This window comes from Eimeria acervulina, genomic scaffold, assembly GCF_000499425.1.
Source record: "Eimeria acervulina Houghton genomic scaffold, Eah_scaff635, whole genome shotgun sequence".
NCBI classification, from domain to species: domain Eukaryota; phylum Apicomplexa; class Conoidasida; order Eucoccidiorida; family Eimeriidae; genus Eimeria; species Eimeria acervulina.
The window spans coordinates 2,076-21,158 of NW_013547232.1; the positions used below are offsets into that span (position 1 = coordinate 2,076).

The 19,083-nt window shown below is 48.1% G+C and overlaps 3 protein-coding genes across 3 annotated transcripts; all 3 read left to right on the top strand.

Annotated features, from left to right (window-relative positions):
* Positions 1-277: 277 nt before the first annotated feature.
* Positions 278-2,359, top strand: EAH_00045090 (RabGAP/TBC domain-containing protein, related; the record flags this gene model as incomplete). The annotated part of the gene is made up of 4 exons (XM_013391615.1): positions 278-544; positions 1,060-1,607; positions 1,983-2,067; positions 2,192-2,359. The coding sequence occupies 4 exons, from the start codon at positions 278-280 to the stop codon at positions 2,357-2,359; spliced, it is 1,068 nt and encodes a 355-aa protein (XP_013247069.1).
* Positions 2,360-4,137: 1,778 nt separating this feature from the next.
* EAH_00045100 (hypothetical protein, conserved) lies at positions 4,138-12,708 on the top strand (the record flags this gene model as incomplete). The annotated part of the gene is made up of 6 exons (XM_013391616.1): positions 4,138-6,806; positions 7,386-7,479; positions 8,021-8,137; positions 8,417-8,491; positions 8,838-9,707; positions 10,762-12,708. 6 exons carry the CDS (start codon positions 4,138-4,140, stop codon positions 12,706-12,708), a joined length of 5,772 nt encoding a protein of 1,923 aa, XP_013247070.1.
* A 3,712-nt stretch (positions 12,709-16,420) lies between these two features.
* EAH_00045110 (SPRY domain-containing protein, putative) lies at positions 16,421-18,883 on the top strand (the record flags this gene model as incomplete). Its single annotated transcript, XM_013391617.1, has 5 exons — positions 16,421-16,612; positions 16,808-16,959; positions 17,679-17,910; positions 18,197-18,355; positions 18,860-18,883. The coding sequence occupies 5 exons, from the start codon at positions 16,421-16,423 to the stop codon at positions 18,881-18,883; spliced, it is 759 nt and encodes a 252-aa protein (XP_013247071.1).
* Positions 18,884-19,083: the final 200 nt, after the last annotated feature.

Genomic DNA, 19,083 nt, shown 5'->3' on the forward strand with positions numbered 1-19,083 from the left:
GAGAGAGTTTAGGTCTTTCTTTAGCTTCTCCACTTGGCTTTTGCTCTCTTTCTCCCTTTTTTATCTTTGTTCGTCAAAAGAGGCCGTTCTCCCCTAAGTTGTCTCCTTGATCTGAGCCGAGAGCAGCAGCAGCAGAACCACTGCCTGCGCATTCTTTCATCCTTGCGGTTTATCGGCTGCTTGTTGCTTCTGCCTCCTCCGTCTCCTCTCGCTTATCACCATTGTTATTTTTTTTCGCTGCTGCTGGTGCTTCTCCCTGTGGGGTGTCTAAAACAAGATGATTGGCAGCAGCCAGTTTTGGGAGTGCGAGAGGGAGGCGCCTCTTTTGAATCGCAACGCGAATTTTTTTACTCCTGAGTCTGCTGATGAGTTGCTGCAGAGGGCTCAGCGCCTGATGCTGCTGTTAGAAGAAAGACACGGGAAGGACGCAATTGAACAACTCGAAATTAAACCAAATTGTGATGACGAAGCGGCGAAGCGCATCTTCCTACTTGACGCGGAAAGAACCTTCAAATCCCAAGAGTGCAGACAGAAGCTCGTTGAGGTTAGTCAATCACTATACATAAAGAATAGGCTCTGTCGAACTCTGAGCTCGATTGAACTCTTCATTTCTATACCCGAAGCCCTGTTCAAGCCTTCTTTCCCAATCCCTAGGGCATATCAACATCTATTCCTTAATAAAACCTACCAAACCCTAATCGCTAAGTTTTGCTGAGCTTTATTTAACCATTGTAACCCATACAGAAATGATGTTCAAACCTACTGAACCATCTTAAACCCATAAATATGTAGCTTTGCGCTACCCACCCCAGTCGTGGAGACTATAGCAGCAACAACTGAATTGATTTCCTCTGTGGTGCTGCATGCAGCGACCGAATTCGCGTGCCGTTTTTTGCATAGCTTTTTATTTCCCACAATGACCTATGGGCCGTGTGTCGTTCTTCTGCATCTACTTCTGCACGTGCTGCGTTCGTTTGCGTGTGTTGATCGTGCGTAGACAATCCATGTGTTGCTGCATTTGTTTGTTTGTTGTGTCTGCTGTTTTGGCTTGTTTCGCAGGTGTTGTCGTCTCTGTGGCCTGAACTGCTAGACTACCACCAGGGGTTGGGCTTTGTAGCGTCATTTTTACTGCTTTTGCTGCCTGCCGAGGATGTGTTGCGTTTGTGTGTGGGGCTGCATCGGCTGTACGTACAGGGGTATTTCAAAGCAGCTCCTGTGGCTTACGTGCGAGACGCACGAGTCATGCAAAAGCTGGTAGATGAGAGGATGCCCCGTCTCGGTGTCCATCTAAAAGAGCTGGCTTGTGCTGAGGCGTACGCTAGCAAGTGGTTTGTTGGTTTAAACGTGCACGTGCTGACGTTCGAGGCTCTTTTTGACTTCTTTGAAGCTCTCCTTGAAACGGGAGACGTATTTCTTTTCCAGTTTGCCATCGCTCTGCTACAAAACTGCGAAGAAGAACTTCTCGCTTCTGCTAATGCAGCAGAAGCCCTTGAAATACTCAGGCTGGATGCGGCGCGCTACACCAACAAACACAAAGCCAAAGATAACGAACAAGATGGATCCTTTTTCCTGAAAATTGTTAATGATGCAAAAGCTGTACAGATCGAGTGAGAACAAACACAAACGCACGTCTACGCACACCTCACAGTTGGCTCTCCTCATTCTTGCCGTTTCCTGTAGTTCTTTGTTGCTGTTTGTTGCTGTTTGCTGTCGTTTGTTGCTGTGCGTTGTTGCGTGCTGTTGTGTGTTGCTGTTTGCTGCTTGTTTTTGTTTGTTGCAGCTTGTTTGTCGTTCGTTTCTGCTTGCGGTTTGTTGTTTTTTGTTTACTGTTTGCTACTGTTTGTTTTTCTGTTGTTGGGGCGTTCGCGGTGTTTGATATAACGAGTGTATACGTGGAGTACACATTTGCATGCGTGAGGCATTGCCATTCGGTACATATTTTCAACGGTTGTTTTTTGTTTTTTGCTGCGTCCTTGCTTCAGTGAACAGCACATTCAGCTGCTGAGAGAGGAAGCCTTAGAAGATCTCCGGCTCGAGGAAGAGAGGCGAAAGCAAAGGGACAAAGAGGTGTGTGAAATATATAGAACCGGGAATTGAAAGACTGGGAAGCAGCAGCATATACACGCTTTTGAGAAACAATGCAGTGACAGCATCAACACTTGCAGTACTGTTCTGTGAGGTGTTTGTACAGCTGGGCTTGGACTCAGACGATTCCATCGTATTTTCTGACGAGGAGGAAGAAGAGGAGGAATCTAAAGGCAGCTCAGAAGAGGAGAAACCAATGGTAGAAAAGGGAAAGGGGGAGAAATCAAAACCCCTCAATGATTCATCTGTCGAAAAGAGAGAATGCGCTGAGTAAAGCGAAATACAACGTGCAGCGCTCAGCATACAGCGGCATACATGCACGCAGATGCATGAAGCAGAATGCTTTGATATGGCTTGGCTTCCTATCTCACTCATTTTGGTGCTGCAACAGATTTGGAAGCACCGAGACTGAGCCCGGGTGGAGGGGAGGAACTGACATGTGGCTTTCTTCCTCGTGTTCATAGAATTTATTTCTTACTTATATATAATTATACTATTATACATTTAATTTATAGTTTATTAATGATTTTTTTGATATTGCCACTACTGAGTGCATTGAGCCTGCTACGTTCACCGGCTGAACAGGGAGTACAAAACGATGTGGAGAAGTATCACTTGATGTAGGAACTCAGCAAAGAACGTTGTTGAGAATAGCTCAGAGCAGTCGCTATGACTTTAGGAGAAAGTTCTGTGTAGGCGAGTAAGAGATTGCCCTGCGCGAGGGGAGGCATCCCTGTACGGTGGTGTTTATGGAGTGTGCTTAAGTCCACTAGTGTACAGTTGAGTTTAGAGATTAAATTGAACAAGGCCGCTTTTTGCTGCTGTCTTCAGCGTCCTGCGCACAGGACTCGGGGAGAGGCGTATGATGTGCGTTAAGCAGCGAACTTGAATCTGGCGTGGAGGGCCAATGTTCCGTTGAAGTGACCCTAGAGACCATTTGCTTAGTAGAGCTTTCACGAACAAATACACTTATTTAGGCCACTATACGGCCAGTTGTACAAACTTTGATGCGTACATATACATGCATCCAAGTTGAAACGCCGGTGGCTCGCGCCGGGCAGTGTTGCCAATGCTGCAAACATTGAAGTCTGCAAGGATCCTGCTGCATGTGGGGGACTCAGAGCTCCGAAATAATGTTTCAATAACAAAAAAGGATAATACCTTTAAATTCGAAGATCGGCGGAACTTTAGGGGGAAACCGTTGGTCTGACTACACACCCCGTCGTCTTGCTGGTCTAGGCTACTGTCGGCGCATGTGTGCCACTACAAAACTCAAAGGCGGCCTCCGTCGCCCCCTGCTATTGAACATTTCTTTGGAACTTTGAATTTATTTTAAAATTTGTTTTAAAATAATCGGTGTTTGTCTTTAACTAGAGGAAAAAAGCCCTCACGACCTCTCGACCGCATTGCGACCGACCCCCGGCCCGCCACGCGGCATCATCCTTTCCCATGATCCTTTGCAAATACCTGCTTTTCCACTTCTCCTTTTGCATTTCATCAAAACAACTGAGTAGATTAGGTTGAAGTAGTAGCGAGAATTCCCGCAGGAACCGTTCTAATCGGCCTCCCGTCCTCCGGTGCCTGGGAAACTCAATTGAGCATTTCAACAAGAGTGACGACTCCATGGAGGTGGTGAGGGAATAAATTGATCAGACGACCCTCTAGCTACTTCTGCAAAACCTGCAGCTACTGGGCAGTAATGGGGAGCAGAATCCGTTCCAGCTCCTCCAACTCGAGCACGTATTTCGTACTCAGCTGCAGCAGGGGCGAAATGAACTGCAGCTCCAACGGGAACTGCCTCTGCTCTTACCAGCAGAAAAAAATAGCGTCCGTCCTGTAGCATCTCCTACTAGCAACAGCAGCAGCAGCAGTAGCAGCAGCAGCAGTTGCTTGTGTTGCTTTTCTTGGCTCGTGGTGTCTATATTTCGATTTTTTGAAGAAACTTCATTTGGGTGGTTTACAAACTTCTTCCGTCTTTTTTCTACGAAGTATCTGTCTGCTCCAATGTATCTCTGAACCGCCGAAGATTTAGTTTCAGTTTGTTTCCTTCACATGTACAGTGCTTCATTGGGGCGCCTGCAGCAGAAGATGGTGCCTCCGCTTTCTTCCCCTGATGATGGCGTTGCGGTGCCAGCCCCTTTAATTGGTGCTGAGGAGTTGCTGCTGTGGGTTTCAGATGTGTTGGGGGACATCGGCGAAGAAGTAAATTTCTCTTCTTTGCGTTTCGGTCATATTTTTCTGCATTTATTTAATTTGATTTGGCCTGAAGTCTTCCAAGAGGCGCCGCATGCAGGTTGCCTGCAGCCTGAGACAACAGCAGACGTCTCAGCGAATTGGGAGCTGCTGCAGTGGGCTTTGCAGCGTGTGGGGGTCCCTCTTTCTTTTTTAAACCCTTCGGGTGTATGCGCGGGCGACTTTGCTGCATGCTACCAGGCACTTGTACTCCTGTTCTTCCTGTTCTGTTTAGCGAAAAACCACGAATGTGAATTCGTCCTTGCACACCCGGTAGACCCGCAGCTGACGGAGTTCATGTCTTCTGAGGCTCCTCTCGCCTGCCTCATAGCGGGCGGTGCTGTCCGCGTCTCTGAAAATCTTCGAGAGAAGATCATGACGCCAAAAACTATAAGAACTGCTACTGCAGAAGCAGCACCAGGGGACGGGCACAGCATGCAGCAGCAACTCCCAGCAACAGCAATAGGCAGGTCCAGCCACACACAAGAATACTCCAACGCACACATACGCGAGCGCATTCGCCGGCCCGTCCAACAACAGCAACCCAAACAGCAGCAGCAGCAAAACAAACAGCAGCAGCAGCAACACCAACAAAAGCAACACCTAGGTGGGTCCTCTTTGGTGAGAGAAGAAGGCCTGGTGGACGCTCTTCCGGCTGCCTTTAAACCAACAGGTGTTCCTCCTGTAATTGTAGGAGGAGCATTCAATAGCGACGGCACCTTCTGTGTAGAGACTGTTGCTGCTGCTCCTGGTGGTGCTGCTGGCGCTGGGGCTGCTGATACTCCTGGGCCCGGGAACAAGACGCACAACAACAGCGGCAACACTAAGGATGTGGAGGTGCAGACGTCCGGGAGTGTTGGTCCTCTGCAGCCGCAAGAGTGGCAGCTGCTACCGCAGCAGCTGCTATCAGTCGATTGGAGTGGGGAGGGCCAGAAGGTGAAAGGGGAGCAGCTTGTTGAGTTGCTGCGATATCAGAACGAGTTGCTACAGCAGCAGCTGCAGCAGGCTGAGGAGGCGGCAGCAGCCGCGCGTCGTCTGCACCAACAGCAGCTACGGGACGCCCGCGAAGCTGCTGCAGTAGCGCTGCAGCGGGAGAAGGAGAAGTGCAACGCAGAGGTGCTGCAGCAGCAGACGCAACATGCAGCAGCAGTGCAAGCTATGTGGCGTCAGTTAGATCTCCGACTTCATCATATTGAAGACGATATGGCGGTCGACGTCGAGGTCCTCTCTGCGTCCTCTTGTCTTAAAACCGAAACAAAACCTAACCAAAAACCATCGATGCAGGGTCCATCTTCTGCTGCAGCTTCAGTAGAAGCAGCTGCTGCTGCCGCTCCTGCTGCTGCTTCTGTTGGAGAGGAAAGTTCTCAGTGTTCAGGGGAGCAGCCGACGGCGTTGGCTCGGGTAAAGAAGCTGGAGGCTCTGATGGAGGAGCGGCTGCGAGCTCGTGATGCAGCAGCAAGCGAGGTGAAACAGCTGATGCAGGAAGCCCTACAGCGCTGTGCAGAATACAAGCGGGAGAGCGACTCGCGGTGGGAGGAATGGCGGCGGTGCGAAGACCTTCGAAGCTGTTTGCTGCAGCTGCTGCCTGATGCGGAGCCTAAAGGCCCGAAGCGTTCCGGTGTATCTGCAGCAGCAGCAACAACAGCAGGTGCAGCAAGTGCAGCAACAGCAGACAGCGGAGGCTCCGTCGCAGCAGCAAGGCAGGCCTTGAATGAACGGTTGCGTGCATTGCTTGATAGGACCGGCTGCATGCGTCCTGTGGCTTCTGTAACGGAGCAGCATCTGCTGTCCGCCCTCGTGGAATGTCTTTGCATGCAGCAGGTGCAGCAGGCGCAGCACCGCCAGGCTCACCTTGAGTTGCTACGGCTGTCCCACCAGCAGCAGCAGGCACATCAGCAAGCGCAGCAGAAGCAGCAGCACCTGCAAGGCTCTGTTTCAGGCGCCTTCAAAGCGGGAGGAGGAAACAATATGGAGTCAATGCAAAGGGAGTTGCTGCTTGAGGAGAAGGTTAGAAGACTCGAGGTGCGCAACCAACGGCTCCTCAGAACTTCGGAATATCTTCGGCTGAAAGTCGAACATGTGCAAAAATGGAAAGCAGAAGATGCATTCTTCACAAACAGCCAGGTGCACAAGCGTCTCGAGGACGCCAGCGACACGCAAGAAGGGCAAGAAGCCACAGGCAATGGGAAAGCGCCGCACGCGGCGGAGACCCAGCAGCAGCTGCAGCAGCAGCGCAGGGAGCAGCTCGTATCTTGGCTGGCGCAGGAGGACACAGCGGATGCAATAGACAGAGACTCCGAGCTGTTACAGCTCCTTAAGACGCTGCACAGACATCCCAAAACAACATTTGGAGAGGAGGCAGAGGCGGAGACCCGAGCCAATTCAGCAGAAACCGAAGAAACAGAACATTGCACTTCCCTTTCTGTTTACCCTGAAACCAAAAAGAGGCTCCTTGAGCTCTTCTGGCTCCTCTTGGGCGACTTCTACAGGTGCGCTCAACAACTAGCCATCTCAGCAGCTACCAGCTGGCTAGTCGGGTAGCAAGCTAGCTAACGAACGGGGTAGCTATATATCTAGCGAACTAGACTTTTTACGTTATGTGGTAGCCATCCAACTAGCCACCTGCCCAGCTAGCTAGCCAACTAGTCAGCTATCCAGATAGCTATCCAACTAGCCAGCTGGCTAGCTAGAGGCACGAATCAGCCACCTGGTTCGGCATGCTACCGACCGCTAAGCTCAGCAACTCGCTCGCTAGCTAGCCAGCGAGACGCACGAGCTTGCCACCTAGCAAGCCATGGTCCCCTGCAAACTCATATCAACGTGAAGTGGACACGTAAAAAAAAGAGAGTAGAGAGCGGGAACAAAATAAGAAAAGCGACCACTACTTGCTAGGAGCCATAGCCGTGCCCCTTAGCAGTGCCTCTTAGCCCTTCGTTATACTCGTAGTTGTTGTAGGGTATTTTTGTTGGTTGTAGGCGCGTTTCCAGCTATTGTTTATTATTATTTTTAAATATATATGTGCGCATATACATATTGCTGCATTATATGATTGTGGTTGCCTGTTTAAGGTTTAAGGCTAGACTTGAGGAAGGGCGCCATCAGCTGCAGCAGATGCAGGCGGAGCTGCGTTTTGCTGTACAGGAGAAGCTGGCGGCGTTGCAGGTGCGTGTTTGTCTCTTAGTCAGCACCTTGAGGCGTACGTACACCGGCAATTGTGTTGCATATGTGGCGTGAAAGCGTTCGCCTTTTTGGTGTTTATTAATAAATGCAGGCAGCAGAGGAAGACAGAAGGGCACTGCTTTGTGCATTCGAAAAGAAATTGCACAGCGACAGGACTGCAGCAAACAAAACCATCGGCAAGACGGTCGTTAAACTGCTCGTAAGCCCCGACTTTTCTGTCTATAAATACACACACACACATACAGAACGAGAGAGACAGAGTAGAAGGAATGCTTACAGCCATACCAGAAAGAATACTTATTGGTATAGAGAATGCTGAACGCACTTAGAAGAAATTCATATAGTAGTCTCAACAACAAGTATCAAACAAAAATAACAAATATTAAACAACAAAATTTGCACACATAATGCAGGTGCATGTTTGTTTGCTTTTTGTGTGTTTATCATTCGTTTTGGTTTCTGTTTGCTGCATATCGATGGCATGCAATACTTGATTAATTGCTGTCCTTCGGCGTCTTCTCAGGTGGCCCAAGAAGAGGCCGAGACACTGCAGAGAGGAAAGAAGAGGCAAGAAGAAGAGCACGAGGCGTTGGTGCAGGTGTTTTACCAAACAGACAAAAGGCGTTTTAATGCAGTGCTAGTCAGTCTACGCACCCTAAGCCAATGCCTAACGCGACAAAACATAAAATGCAGAAGAAAAACAGCAGTTGGAGCAGCAGCAAAGCAAGTTGCTTCCTTTCTCGTGCTTGTGGCCCGGCTAACACCGGCCGTGTTGCTGCTGTGCCTTGCGTTTCATAAGTGCACGGCATTGCAGCACATGATTGGTTTGTGGCTTACAAAACTACGTAGAGGATGAGGACGTCGTGCTGCGCATTTAGACTCTAACAAAACCAACTATAGATGTTGTATTGTCCTGCAGACGAAGCTAGAAGCCGTGCAGAGGCAGAACTGTGTGTTGCAGAAGAGGGAGGAGTTTTGGAATGACCTGACGAAGGTGAGGAGCAGTCTATGGAATGAAGAAGCAAATGGAAGGCGTTTTAATTTAGGAAAACTTTTGATTTATAAATCAGATGATTTTTTTATTTAATCGATAGTTTACCGTGACTCAAAAGTTAGTGTCTATGCAATAATACCTACTACTATATATATATATATATATATATATATATATACGGGCGTTTGGTGGGTGCTAGGGTGTATGGACATGCACTAAAAGCGGTTGCAGTTAATACGCTGTATATGCGTTTACACCTATAAATATATGGATGTATATGTATATATATATGCGTCTGTGTGGGTGCGTCTGCGTGTGTCTGCTGGGCGATGCTGGGGTCACTCAGGCCCTGTCCATGCAGCTGACGCGCCCCTCTGAGTCGACACAGCAGGCCATTCAAAACTTGTGGGCTCAGTTGGTTGGTTCGAAGGCGTTAATGGAGACAAATAACCTCGTCGCTGACATTTACATCTCCCCTTTCTCTCCGCTGTTACAAGACGCACACAAAACAGACGGAGAGGGAAGCGACCAGGCAGCAAAAACCCTCAGCCCGCGGCAAAACGGGAGCGCATTTGGTGCTGCTGCCACTGCTACTGTTGCAGCAAGGGCAGTTTTGCGCTCCACGTCGCGATTGAGCAACAGAAACCCGAGCAGCTCGACAAAAGCAACAGCAGCAGCAACCACAGCAGGCGGAGCAGGAGGAACAGCAGCAAAGACGTCATCAAAGGCTAGCGGAGCTTCGCCTGCTCTGCAGGGGAGAATCCCTCGAGGGGTAGCGGCAGCTGCAGCAGCCTCTGCTGGGGATTCTGGGGCAGCAACACCAGCAGCAACAGCAGCAGAGATGTGGAGTGCAGCGGATTCTTTCACTCGCTGTTTGCGGGAGATATGTTCACAAAACAACACACCAGGAGCATCGAACATATGCTGCAAGAACCCGTCTGCAGCTGCGTCTCCTAAGGCGGAAGGGGGAAGAGGATCTGAGAGTTGGAGTGCGGCCAGCGAGCCTGACAGCGAGTTAAGCGAGTTAAAGCGCCTAGAAGGAAAATATGTATTCACCTCGGATTCAGGAGAAACAACGCATTCGGCGACAAAGGAAACAAGAGACGAGATGACATCCAACGACAAAATGCCTAGCGATTGGCTGAGGGTCCTCAAGCTAATGACGCAAGAGGCAACAGCACTGCTGCAAAAGCACAAGGAGATCAAGGAGAACGAAGTGAGGAGAAAACACAGAACCCAGGCACTCAGTTTTTCTATCTGCTTGGATTGGCTTTGTACAGTTCTCCATTTGCCCCTTTGCCTCAGCAATTCAGCTCTGTTACGGCTCCTTTCCCTGTTGACAGGGGCTTCTGCCTTGGCTCTAATCGTCCTCATTTAACAGGGAGCGCTATAACTGTATTCCTCCTAATAGGGGTTACTTGGGGTTTTATGCAGCTCGCAGGCAAAAGTGGGAGCAGAAAGTTAAATGAAGGGTCGGCTTTTGTTTTGTGTTTTTGCATGTACATATACATCTATATATATAATATGTGTGTAATATATATATATATATATGTATATATATATATACATATATGTATATACGTTGCGAACATCTTTGAATTGCAAATGAAAACAATACCGAAGAAATCAACGAAATGGATGCAGCTGCAACCTGTTCACCGAAAAAATTTTCGGATGTCTGTGCAACTGTTGCAGATTAAGGAGCTGAAGAGGGAAAGAGAAGGACAAATCGAGAAAAACAAACAGGCAGGGAGAAGGAATAAAGCATTTGTTCTGAAATACGTTTATTTGCTTTTTATCGTTTTCATATCAGGGTTCCGCTTTTCTTGAACACCCACCCAGATTTTCCTGCAATGTTAGCATTAAGCCGTATATGCTGATTCATGAATGGGGAGATACGTTCAATAATGTAAAGTCGTGTTCTGTCTCCTGAAAGTGTATACCACAGGGAGGATGTAAAAGCATTGTTCGGTCAGCAGTTGTTGCTTTGTTAAATGTGGAATCTCCGGCTTTGTCTTCGTTTGTCTTCAGTTGATGCAACAACTCAGTGAATTTCATGTTCAGTGGGCCTCGCTGCGCGAGCAACATGAATTTCTGCAGCGCCAGGTCGCCTAAAACCGTTATTTCCTTCCTAAACCCTAAACTTTAGACAGGGTATTCAGTTGCAACATGCACCAAGGGGAATGTGCCGTTCCTTTCAAAGTGATTGTCTTTCTGCTCTGTCCAATAACTCTGCCGTGTTTATTCTTTCTTTTCGGTATTTTGTGCAGCACCAGCTGTCGCTGGAGGCCTTAAAACGGGCCCATGCAGATCGTTTACAGACGGAGGAGTTGAGGAGGGATGCAGAAGAAGAACTTAAGACGGAAATTTCAAAATTCAGAATCAACGAAAAGGAAGCAAAGAAAATAATCTCGGCCGTCGCGGCACACGCAGGCAATGTACCGTACATTCAAACCCTCTGCAACGCCTTCTTAGCTGGAGCAACAGATCCAGCAGCAGCAACGGCAGCACCAGCAGCAGTAACAGCAGCAGATGCCTTCAAGGATTCGAATATCGGGGGATTACACCCCAAGCCAACTACCCATGAAGAGCTAGGGACAGAAGAAGCTGCTAATGGTGAACTGCCAGCAACAACGCCAGATAAGAGAAATAGCACATTACAGATGCAAGGAGACCCAGAAGAGACTCTTCGAGCTCTCGCGGACCCTCCATCTGCTTCTGCTTTCTCCCCGTCTCCGTCTCCTCCTCAACATCTGCTACCAGTCGATGACGAATTCATTAAGCCAAAAATCGACGGAAGGATTAGCAAAGAGCAAGCGGGAGGCCCCCAGCAGCACAGAAAACAACGGAGTGTAGCTCCACCTCAGTTCGATGGCTCAGCTGCACACGTCACAGAAAGCCCAGCACTTATTTCCCTTATACAATGCGCAGCTCCCAACAAAGACAAACAGCAGCAGATGCAGCAGCAGCGGAAAAAGCAACAGCAGCAGCAGCAGCAGCAGCGGAAGCAGCGGCAGCATGGGTTTCTGTATGCTGAGTCAAACACTGTAGCAGCAGCAGCAGAAGCAGCAGCAGCAGATGTAATGACGTCTTCTTCCACCTGGAACGCCCTAGGTTCTACAGAAGAGGTAGATACTAGCGGAAGCCGCAGCAGTAGCAGCAGCAGCTCATTCTGTGCAGATGACTTTAATCGCCTTTCAAGTACTGCACTTCCCACTCCCCGGTCTCCGCCTCGAGCAGCCCTAGCCCCTCTTGTCTCTCCTTCGCGTCTCGTGCAGGCTCTGCGCAAGCAAGCCATGTCAGCAGACCCTGAGAGCAGTAGCAGCAGCAGCAGGAGCAGCAGCAGCAGGAGCAGCAGCAGCAGCAGGCGCCTGGTCAGCGGCATCGAGAAGCCGCTGCGCTCTCCAGACAGCCCAGCATCGGGCGACGATGCAAAAGAGGAGGCTCAATACAAACAAACGGAGAAGGAAATCAACAACAACGAAAGAGAGAAGACAGACAAACACAGGGAAAGACAGGCGACAGACACAGCAGAAGCTCACCTCTTGACCAATGGTCAGCTGGGCAACACACCCGCAAAAGACCCCTCAACAGCAGCAGCAATACCAGGAGGCGACGATCAGCAAAAGTTTGAGTCTGGAAGGTATCAAACCAGAGCTGCTGCTGAAAGGGCTTGGGAGGCATTTGTTGGGGAGTACAGACACCCCACTCGATCGCTGCAGCAGCAATCGTTTTCTTCTGACAAACGCACGCAGGCTTGGCTGGTTCGTGGGGGAGGGTCTAGCGGCAATAGCAGCAGTAACAGCATCAGCAGCAGCAGGGAGAGCGCGCAGTCGACCTTGTTGTCACAGGGCATGGAGGAAGGAGAGGCAGCAGTAGCGGCAGCGCTGATTCGTCTGCAGCAACAGCAGAAGCAGCAGCAGGAGCAGCAGCAGGGGAGTCTGCTGCTACCCCCGACACGCGAGTCTACGGACAGTGCTTTGGAAGACCTTCTTCATCTTGAGCAGCGGCTGTGTGGGGAGGCATCTGAGGAGAGAGAAGGAGAGGATATAGGTGTTTGCTTGACAGATTTGAAAGCAGAACAAACGGAAGATCCTTTCATTGCCGACGACTGCCACCAACTCGGCATCTCCGCCTCCGCTTTTCTCAAACGCCTCGGCACCCAGCTTGAAAACCGCATGCGCATCTCTTGCAAAAGGCAGGAGAGGCGAAGCTGAATGGCCTATTTTTGATGTTTTTGTATCTGCATCTTGTTAGCCACGTAGTCACTGGAATTAAAAGATTGTCAGTTAATGCAATAAAGCAACGGAGAGAGAGACCCCTATTATGGAACGGTGCCAAGGAGCCCACTGAATTTCGTTGCAAATAAAAAAAAATAAAAAAAATATATATGTAAGATCAGGAAGGCAGTGCTGCGCTGCGCAGACAGTTCAATACCTTCAGCATATGGACTATATATCTGTATATATATATATATATATATATATATATATATATATATATATATATATATATATGGATACATATACAGTGGCAGATCATCCGTGCCATATCTACAATAATACGCATGCTTGTGTATGTAAGTAGTCTATACGTTTATGTGTATTTATATACAAACCAGTAGCCGCTTCGAAGCCACAGAAGCTCACTAGTTGCTTAAGTTTATCCTTCTTGCCCCTCCAGATATTCTCTCTCTCCGCTTTTAAATCCATCAACAGCTTTCGTCCCCCTTATACTGCTGCGTGCCCTCACAGAGGCATTCCTTTTGTTCTATTTTATTTTGAAAACACAATCAAACCGAGTTTTGAGATATTCGAGAGACACTTTAGCTGTGTGCAATGCAGCACTGCCAAGCAAGGCCAGCAGAACTGCGGAAATCCAGAAGGAACTCAGGTGTATTATTTGGAGGTATTATTATCTATGCTTGCTACAAAAAGGTGTATTTATTTAAATGTACTGCGATTTAGGGACGCCTACTAAAAATTGTATTAGTATGCACTACATTATTACTCAGAGGTGTCGTAATTCAGGAGTATTGTAATGCCTACATTCATCTCATTTCTCATTACTTATATACATTATAATTAATGTTCTTCTTCTGCACTTATTTTCGGCAGTTAATATCTTGCTTTGTAGTTTCGGTCTGTTTTCACATTTAACGAATGCAGCTGGACATATTAAAGAGTAAATGACTAACGGCTGCGCGCTGATGTGGCTCGCCGGAACTGAGCGACAAAAGCAACGAACGACAACAATTACGATAAGACCATTATTATACCTATTGTTTGCTTCGTTTCACAGCCTGTTTAAATCCTTTTGTGGCTCATACGCACATACACCCCAAGCATGCCGTCCAGTCGTTGCCTTAAAACTGCTGCCACGTCTGTGCTTCTCGTTATTCTCTCGATGATCCGCGCACCACTTTCAACTCCCCTACACCGCCAGTCGGAAACAATAAGAAAAGCTAGACAAAACAGCGACAAAAGGCGGGTGCGTCAACAGAGGTATTAATGCAACAGAAGCTCTTCTCAGCAACATAGCAGCAGCAGCAGAAGAAGTAACTCAGCAGCAGTAGCAGAAGAAACGCAGCAGCAGCACGAGGACCGGAAACAAAACAGCAGTGGCAGCAGCAGTAGTAGGAGCAGTGACAATACCAGCGGCAGCAGCAGCAACACAGAAGCAGCAGCAACGCCAGCAGCGTCAGCATCACAGTAGCAACACAACGGCAGAAGCAACAGCAGCGAAAAGCACGAAATTGTTTCGTGAGGCCCTGCGTATGGGGCTCTTGGAGACGGACGAGCCGGAGGTGCATAAATGGCTGGAAGAAGAAGCAGAAGAACCGATACCAAGAGCAATCGACCCTCCCAATCGCCTCCACTACGTTGAGTTAAGTGAAGAGGGATTCTTCACTACTGTCGTTGGCAGGCACGGTCAGCCGCAGCAGCAACAGCATGGGCAGTAGTAGCGAAAGCGATAGCAGCAACAGTTGGAGGTGGCGAGCTGCAGCCATGCGACGGTGTCTACCCCAGATGAGGCCCGTTACACCGCCATCTTCCTTACATTCTGGACCTCACAGTGCGCAGGACAATGGGGTCAGCTGCTGCTCCCCATAGAACAGCAGCACCCCATGGCGAAGCCGCATCTACTCTGGGCCTGAATAATACTTCTTTACGGTTATGATAGTGCATGCATCAGCTCTGTGAGGGCAATCCCATACGGAGCAAGAAGACATCCTTCATCTGCCTCTATGATATCCCTCCTCTCCACTATGCACACAACAACCCACGACAAAGTGAATCCTTCAACAACAGGCCGCCCAGGGTTGATAAAACATCATTTTTCGCTGCCACTGATCCTAACAGAGCTGTTGTCACTCTCACACGATGATCATCCTGCCTCAGCATTGCGCTCGTCTCCGAGTCCACTGCCATGGAGCATATTACTAGTCAGAACCAGGTGTGGAAGCGTACACGCGGCAAAAACAAGCGGCCAGTTCTTCCACAGAGCCCAGTACGGGTGCAACCTTGACGTCGAACAAACGCTATCTGAGAAAACCTGTGTGTTCGCGCTGATATCGTTTGCAATTTCTGGAAAACAAAACACGAGCGGCTTTCAAGGAGATGGGCGTGGGTTAAGATATATTGCAGCTTGTTATATTCTCCTCTCTGAACTTAGATGTATGCGGCTCAGCTGCAAACCGGCAAGTATATGAAATTACCCAAAAGTGAGTCGAACTCAACATCCGGTGATTCCTCAACTCCATACACAGCAGGAGCGGGTGGGAAGATTCATAGGACGGTGGAAACGAAGATGGATTGCAGTCGCCAGTATTCTTTGAAGGCATTACTATTCATGAATCTTCCATATAGACGCTATTTCTCTATATATTTTAAATGTTACTCCTACTTCAAGGCAGGCAGGACTGTTCAAAGGATAGTTGCACTCTTACAACTATCTGCGCTAAATTTGGTACCTTATAATGGCATGATTGCCAATAGATATTATTATATACATATGTTTTACATAGATTTTATTATGGTATAAAGGCATTTTAATTCAAAGTTACCATAGTTTACACGCATGAGCTGGGGTGCATGGCCAGCTCTGTCCGGTCCAATGGTCGGCAGCGGGAGTGGGGAGGAGGTGGCCTCCCTGAATATTTCTAGATTTCGTCTGTATTGAATAAAACACATTTATTGCACTTCAGGAGTAAGTTAATATAAAGAAAGGGAAAGAAGGGGTGCAAATACAACTGAGGAATGCATGCAGTTTAATGAAGCTGATGTGGAGTGGTGCGTCTGCTTGTTTGTTCGTTCTTTTTCCTTTCCCCGGCTTCATGTTCTTTTCTTGCATTTACTTTGGTATTTATATTCGTTTTCGCATTTGTGTCTGTTTCTACATTTCATGAATTCACTCGAACCTACTGAACACCCCTCTTCCGCTGCCTTCGCTCGCGGGAGCTGAGGGGCAGCTGCGCGACTTGGCACAATAACACCGACTCCAAAATTAACGATAACAGCATTCGTTTGCTATTTTCCCTTTTTTCTCAAGTGTTCTAACTTTTTTGTGGCGCTCGGGTGTGCATAATCGCCAAACTAACCGTCAAACTGTTGCCTTTAGGCTCATCTACCACGGCCTCGTGGCGGCTCTGTTTCCTGTTAACCTCCTATTACCAGCGCAGCACTTTCAACTCACTTACACAGCCACTAAGTAGTGATAAGACGATTGAAGGGAAAAAACCAAAAGCAGAGGCGGCTGACGAGGGCATCAACAAAGGCGTACAGCGAACAGCAACTCTTCGCGACGACGTATCAGCAACAGAGAAGCCGTAGCAGCTAGCAGCGGCACAACAGCAGCAACACGGCAGCAGCAACATAACAGCGGCAACACAACAGCATCAACAGAGCAGCATCCGGAGGAGTCCAGACAATGTCTTGTGAGGCACGGCGCACGGTGGCTTGGGAGACGGACGAGGCGGAGATCGACGATCATTTTGAAGGAGAAGCAGAGGAATCGAGGCCAACTGCAATTGACCCTCGCAAACATCTCCACTACGTTAAAATCAGTGAAGAAGGACTTGTCGCTACTTTCGTTGGAAGGGGAGAATATACAGATGTAGGGGTACGTCGATAGTTTAGGGGTCAGGGTTTAGCGTGAGATGTGCACGACTGCGTGTGTATCACTATCAACGATTGCATTGTCTGCTACCCCCTGTTGAGGCGGCTTACCATATAGTGATTTTGTTTCTTTCTTTCTTTCGGGCCCAGGGTTTAGGGTTTAGGGTTTAGGGTCTGAAGTTGGTTATCCCTTCGTCAGGCGGTGCAAGCGAACTATCCTTTCCCTCGCCGAAGCCCAATAGCATATTACGAAGTCAAAATTTTGGAAGGGCCCCCCATGAGGGCTGCAATTTGTGTTGGCTTAGCTCCTTCCTCGGCTCTTCTGAATAGACCTCCGGGAGGAGAGGCTAGGTTTGCCGTACACTTCTTCTTCAGTTTCCTTCTGCCGAGTAGTTTGCTTGTTTGCTTTTTCTTTTCGTTTGTCTATTAATTTTCTTATTAATACACATTTTGCTTGGTTATTAAAAACCAAGCTGAAAAGATTTTGCAACTTTTTGTTTGGTTTTTGGTCCGCTTGTATGTATGTTTTTTTTGTCTGCCTGCCTGTCTGTCTCAGTCTGCTTGTCTGCGTGGTTGTTTGATTGTCTCCTCTCTTCCGCCTTCTCCTCATGCTTCATTTATTTTTTCGGCAATTTGTGTTGGGGAGTTCCACTGCGACTTTTGTCGTCATAAGACCTAACGTGGAACCCACGCTGTGTGAAAGTTCTGTCTGCTCTTATCTCTGTCTCTTCCTGTCTCTGTCTCCTCTTGTTTCTGGCTCCTTTTGTGCCTGTCTCTTTTTGTTCCCGTCTCCTCGTCTGCTCTGTCTGTTTCCTTTTGTCTCTGGTTTTGTTGTCGTTTGCTCTTGTCTCTTTCTGCTATTGTCCCTGTCCCTTGCTGCGTCTGTCTGTTGAAATGCGTCTGTCCACTTGTGCCTTTCTTTTTCTTTTTTTTCTTATTCTGCATACTCCCCCTAATTCCTTTTTATTATTTTATATCCTTCTACTTCTTCAATCCATTCACTCTCTTCAATTTCTTCAATTTACCTCCTCTACTGCGCTTCTAATAATTCTTAGGTCTGTTGGATACAGAGGCGAAGATGGCTTTCAGCAGAGTCGTCCGGGGGGAGGGGAGGGCAGCACATTTGAAGCGTTTGGTCCTTCGTTTGGGAGAGGAGATGTTGTGGGCTGTGGAGTTGTTAATTCTTCTAGAGGTGTTTTCTTCACGAAAAACGGGGTGTTTTTGGGAAATGCAGGCAGGGTGGAGCCTCTCGCTAACCTGTACCCTACTGTTAGTCTTAAACACAACGGAGATGCAATCCGAGTAAACTTCAGAGGGCCATTCCTCTTCAATCTCCGGCTTCTCTTCCACGTGAGCTGTACATTCACAGTGAATACACCCGAAAGATGGAGCAGTAGGGAGAAGCCGCGCGGAAAGCCGGAGTCTAGTGTTTAGGTTTCAGGGTGTAGGGTATACCTGCAGAGGTTTTGCTTGCATTCAGACTTAGCTGGCTTTATTGATACTTTCTTTCTTTGGGGTTTAGGGTTTAGGGTTTAGGGTTTAGGGTATAGGTTTTCGTAGGGTATAGGTTTTCGTGTTCGCGTTTCAGCGTCAGCTGATGGAAGAGAGGCAAATGATACGCCAAGAGCACCTGAATCCAGATACCCTTTTATCTCTTGTTCGGTCTTATCTACTGCACAGTGGATTCGAAAAGACCCTCAAAGCGTTCAATGAAACAGTGGGGAAACCAAAGCAAAGGAGTCAGCTAGTAAACCCTAAACCCTAAACCCTGGATGCTGTGACTGGCGCCTATGCAGACAGGCCTGTTAAGGAGTTCGTGGAGTTTATGATTTAGGGTTAGGGGTAGCGCTCACTGAATAGATTTCGTCGTAGCGTTCAAGGGGGAGTCTTTTAAAAAGTGTAATATCACTGTTTGTTGTGGTTAGTGAATAGGGTTTATCCTGAGGGTTTATTTTGGGAGATTACTATGCGGGCTTATCATTGGGGTTTATTGTGCGGATTTATTGTGCGCTGTTAATACATGGACTCAGAAGAGAGGAGTAGTGTACAGGTTTGAGGGTTTAGGGTTTGGCGAGAAATAAATGTGGGGGTTTTGCGATGGGGTTCAACCGAAGGCTGGAGTGTTAGGGTTTAGTGAAACATTTAGCACTGTGCTAGACTATGATGAAGCTTTAGGGTTGTTTGGGGATTTAGCGAAGCGTTTATCATTAGTGTACATAGCATTCGTTGAGGGTTTAGGGTGTATGGTTAGGGCTGGGTGGAGGCCTTAGCATAGGGGCAAACTGCTAGGATTTAGGGCTTAGGGTCTGTGATTTGGGGGGGCTTTAAGCATTGGTGCAGACTACTGGAGTTTTGTGTGAGAGTATAGCATTTAAGGTTTTAAGGTTGGGAATGAATAATGAAATACGGGTAATTCATTCATGCGAGTCCACTCTCTCTCTCTATATATATATAATATATATATATATATATATA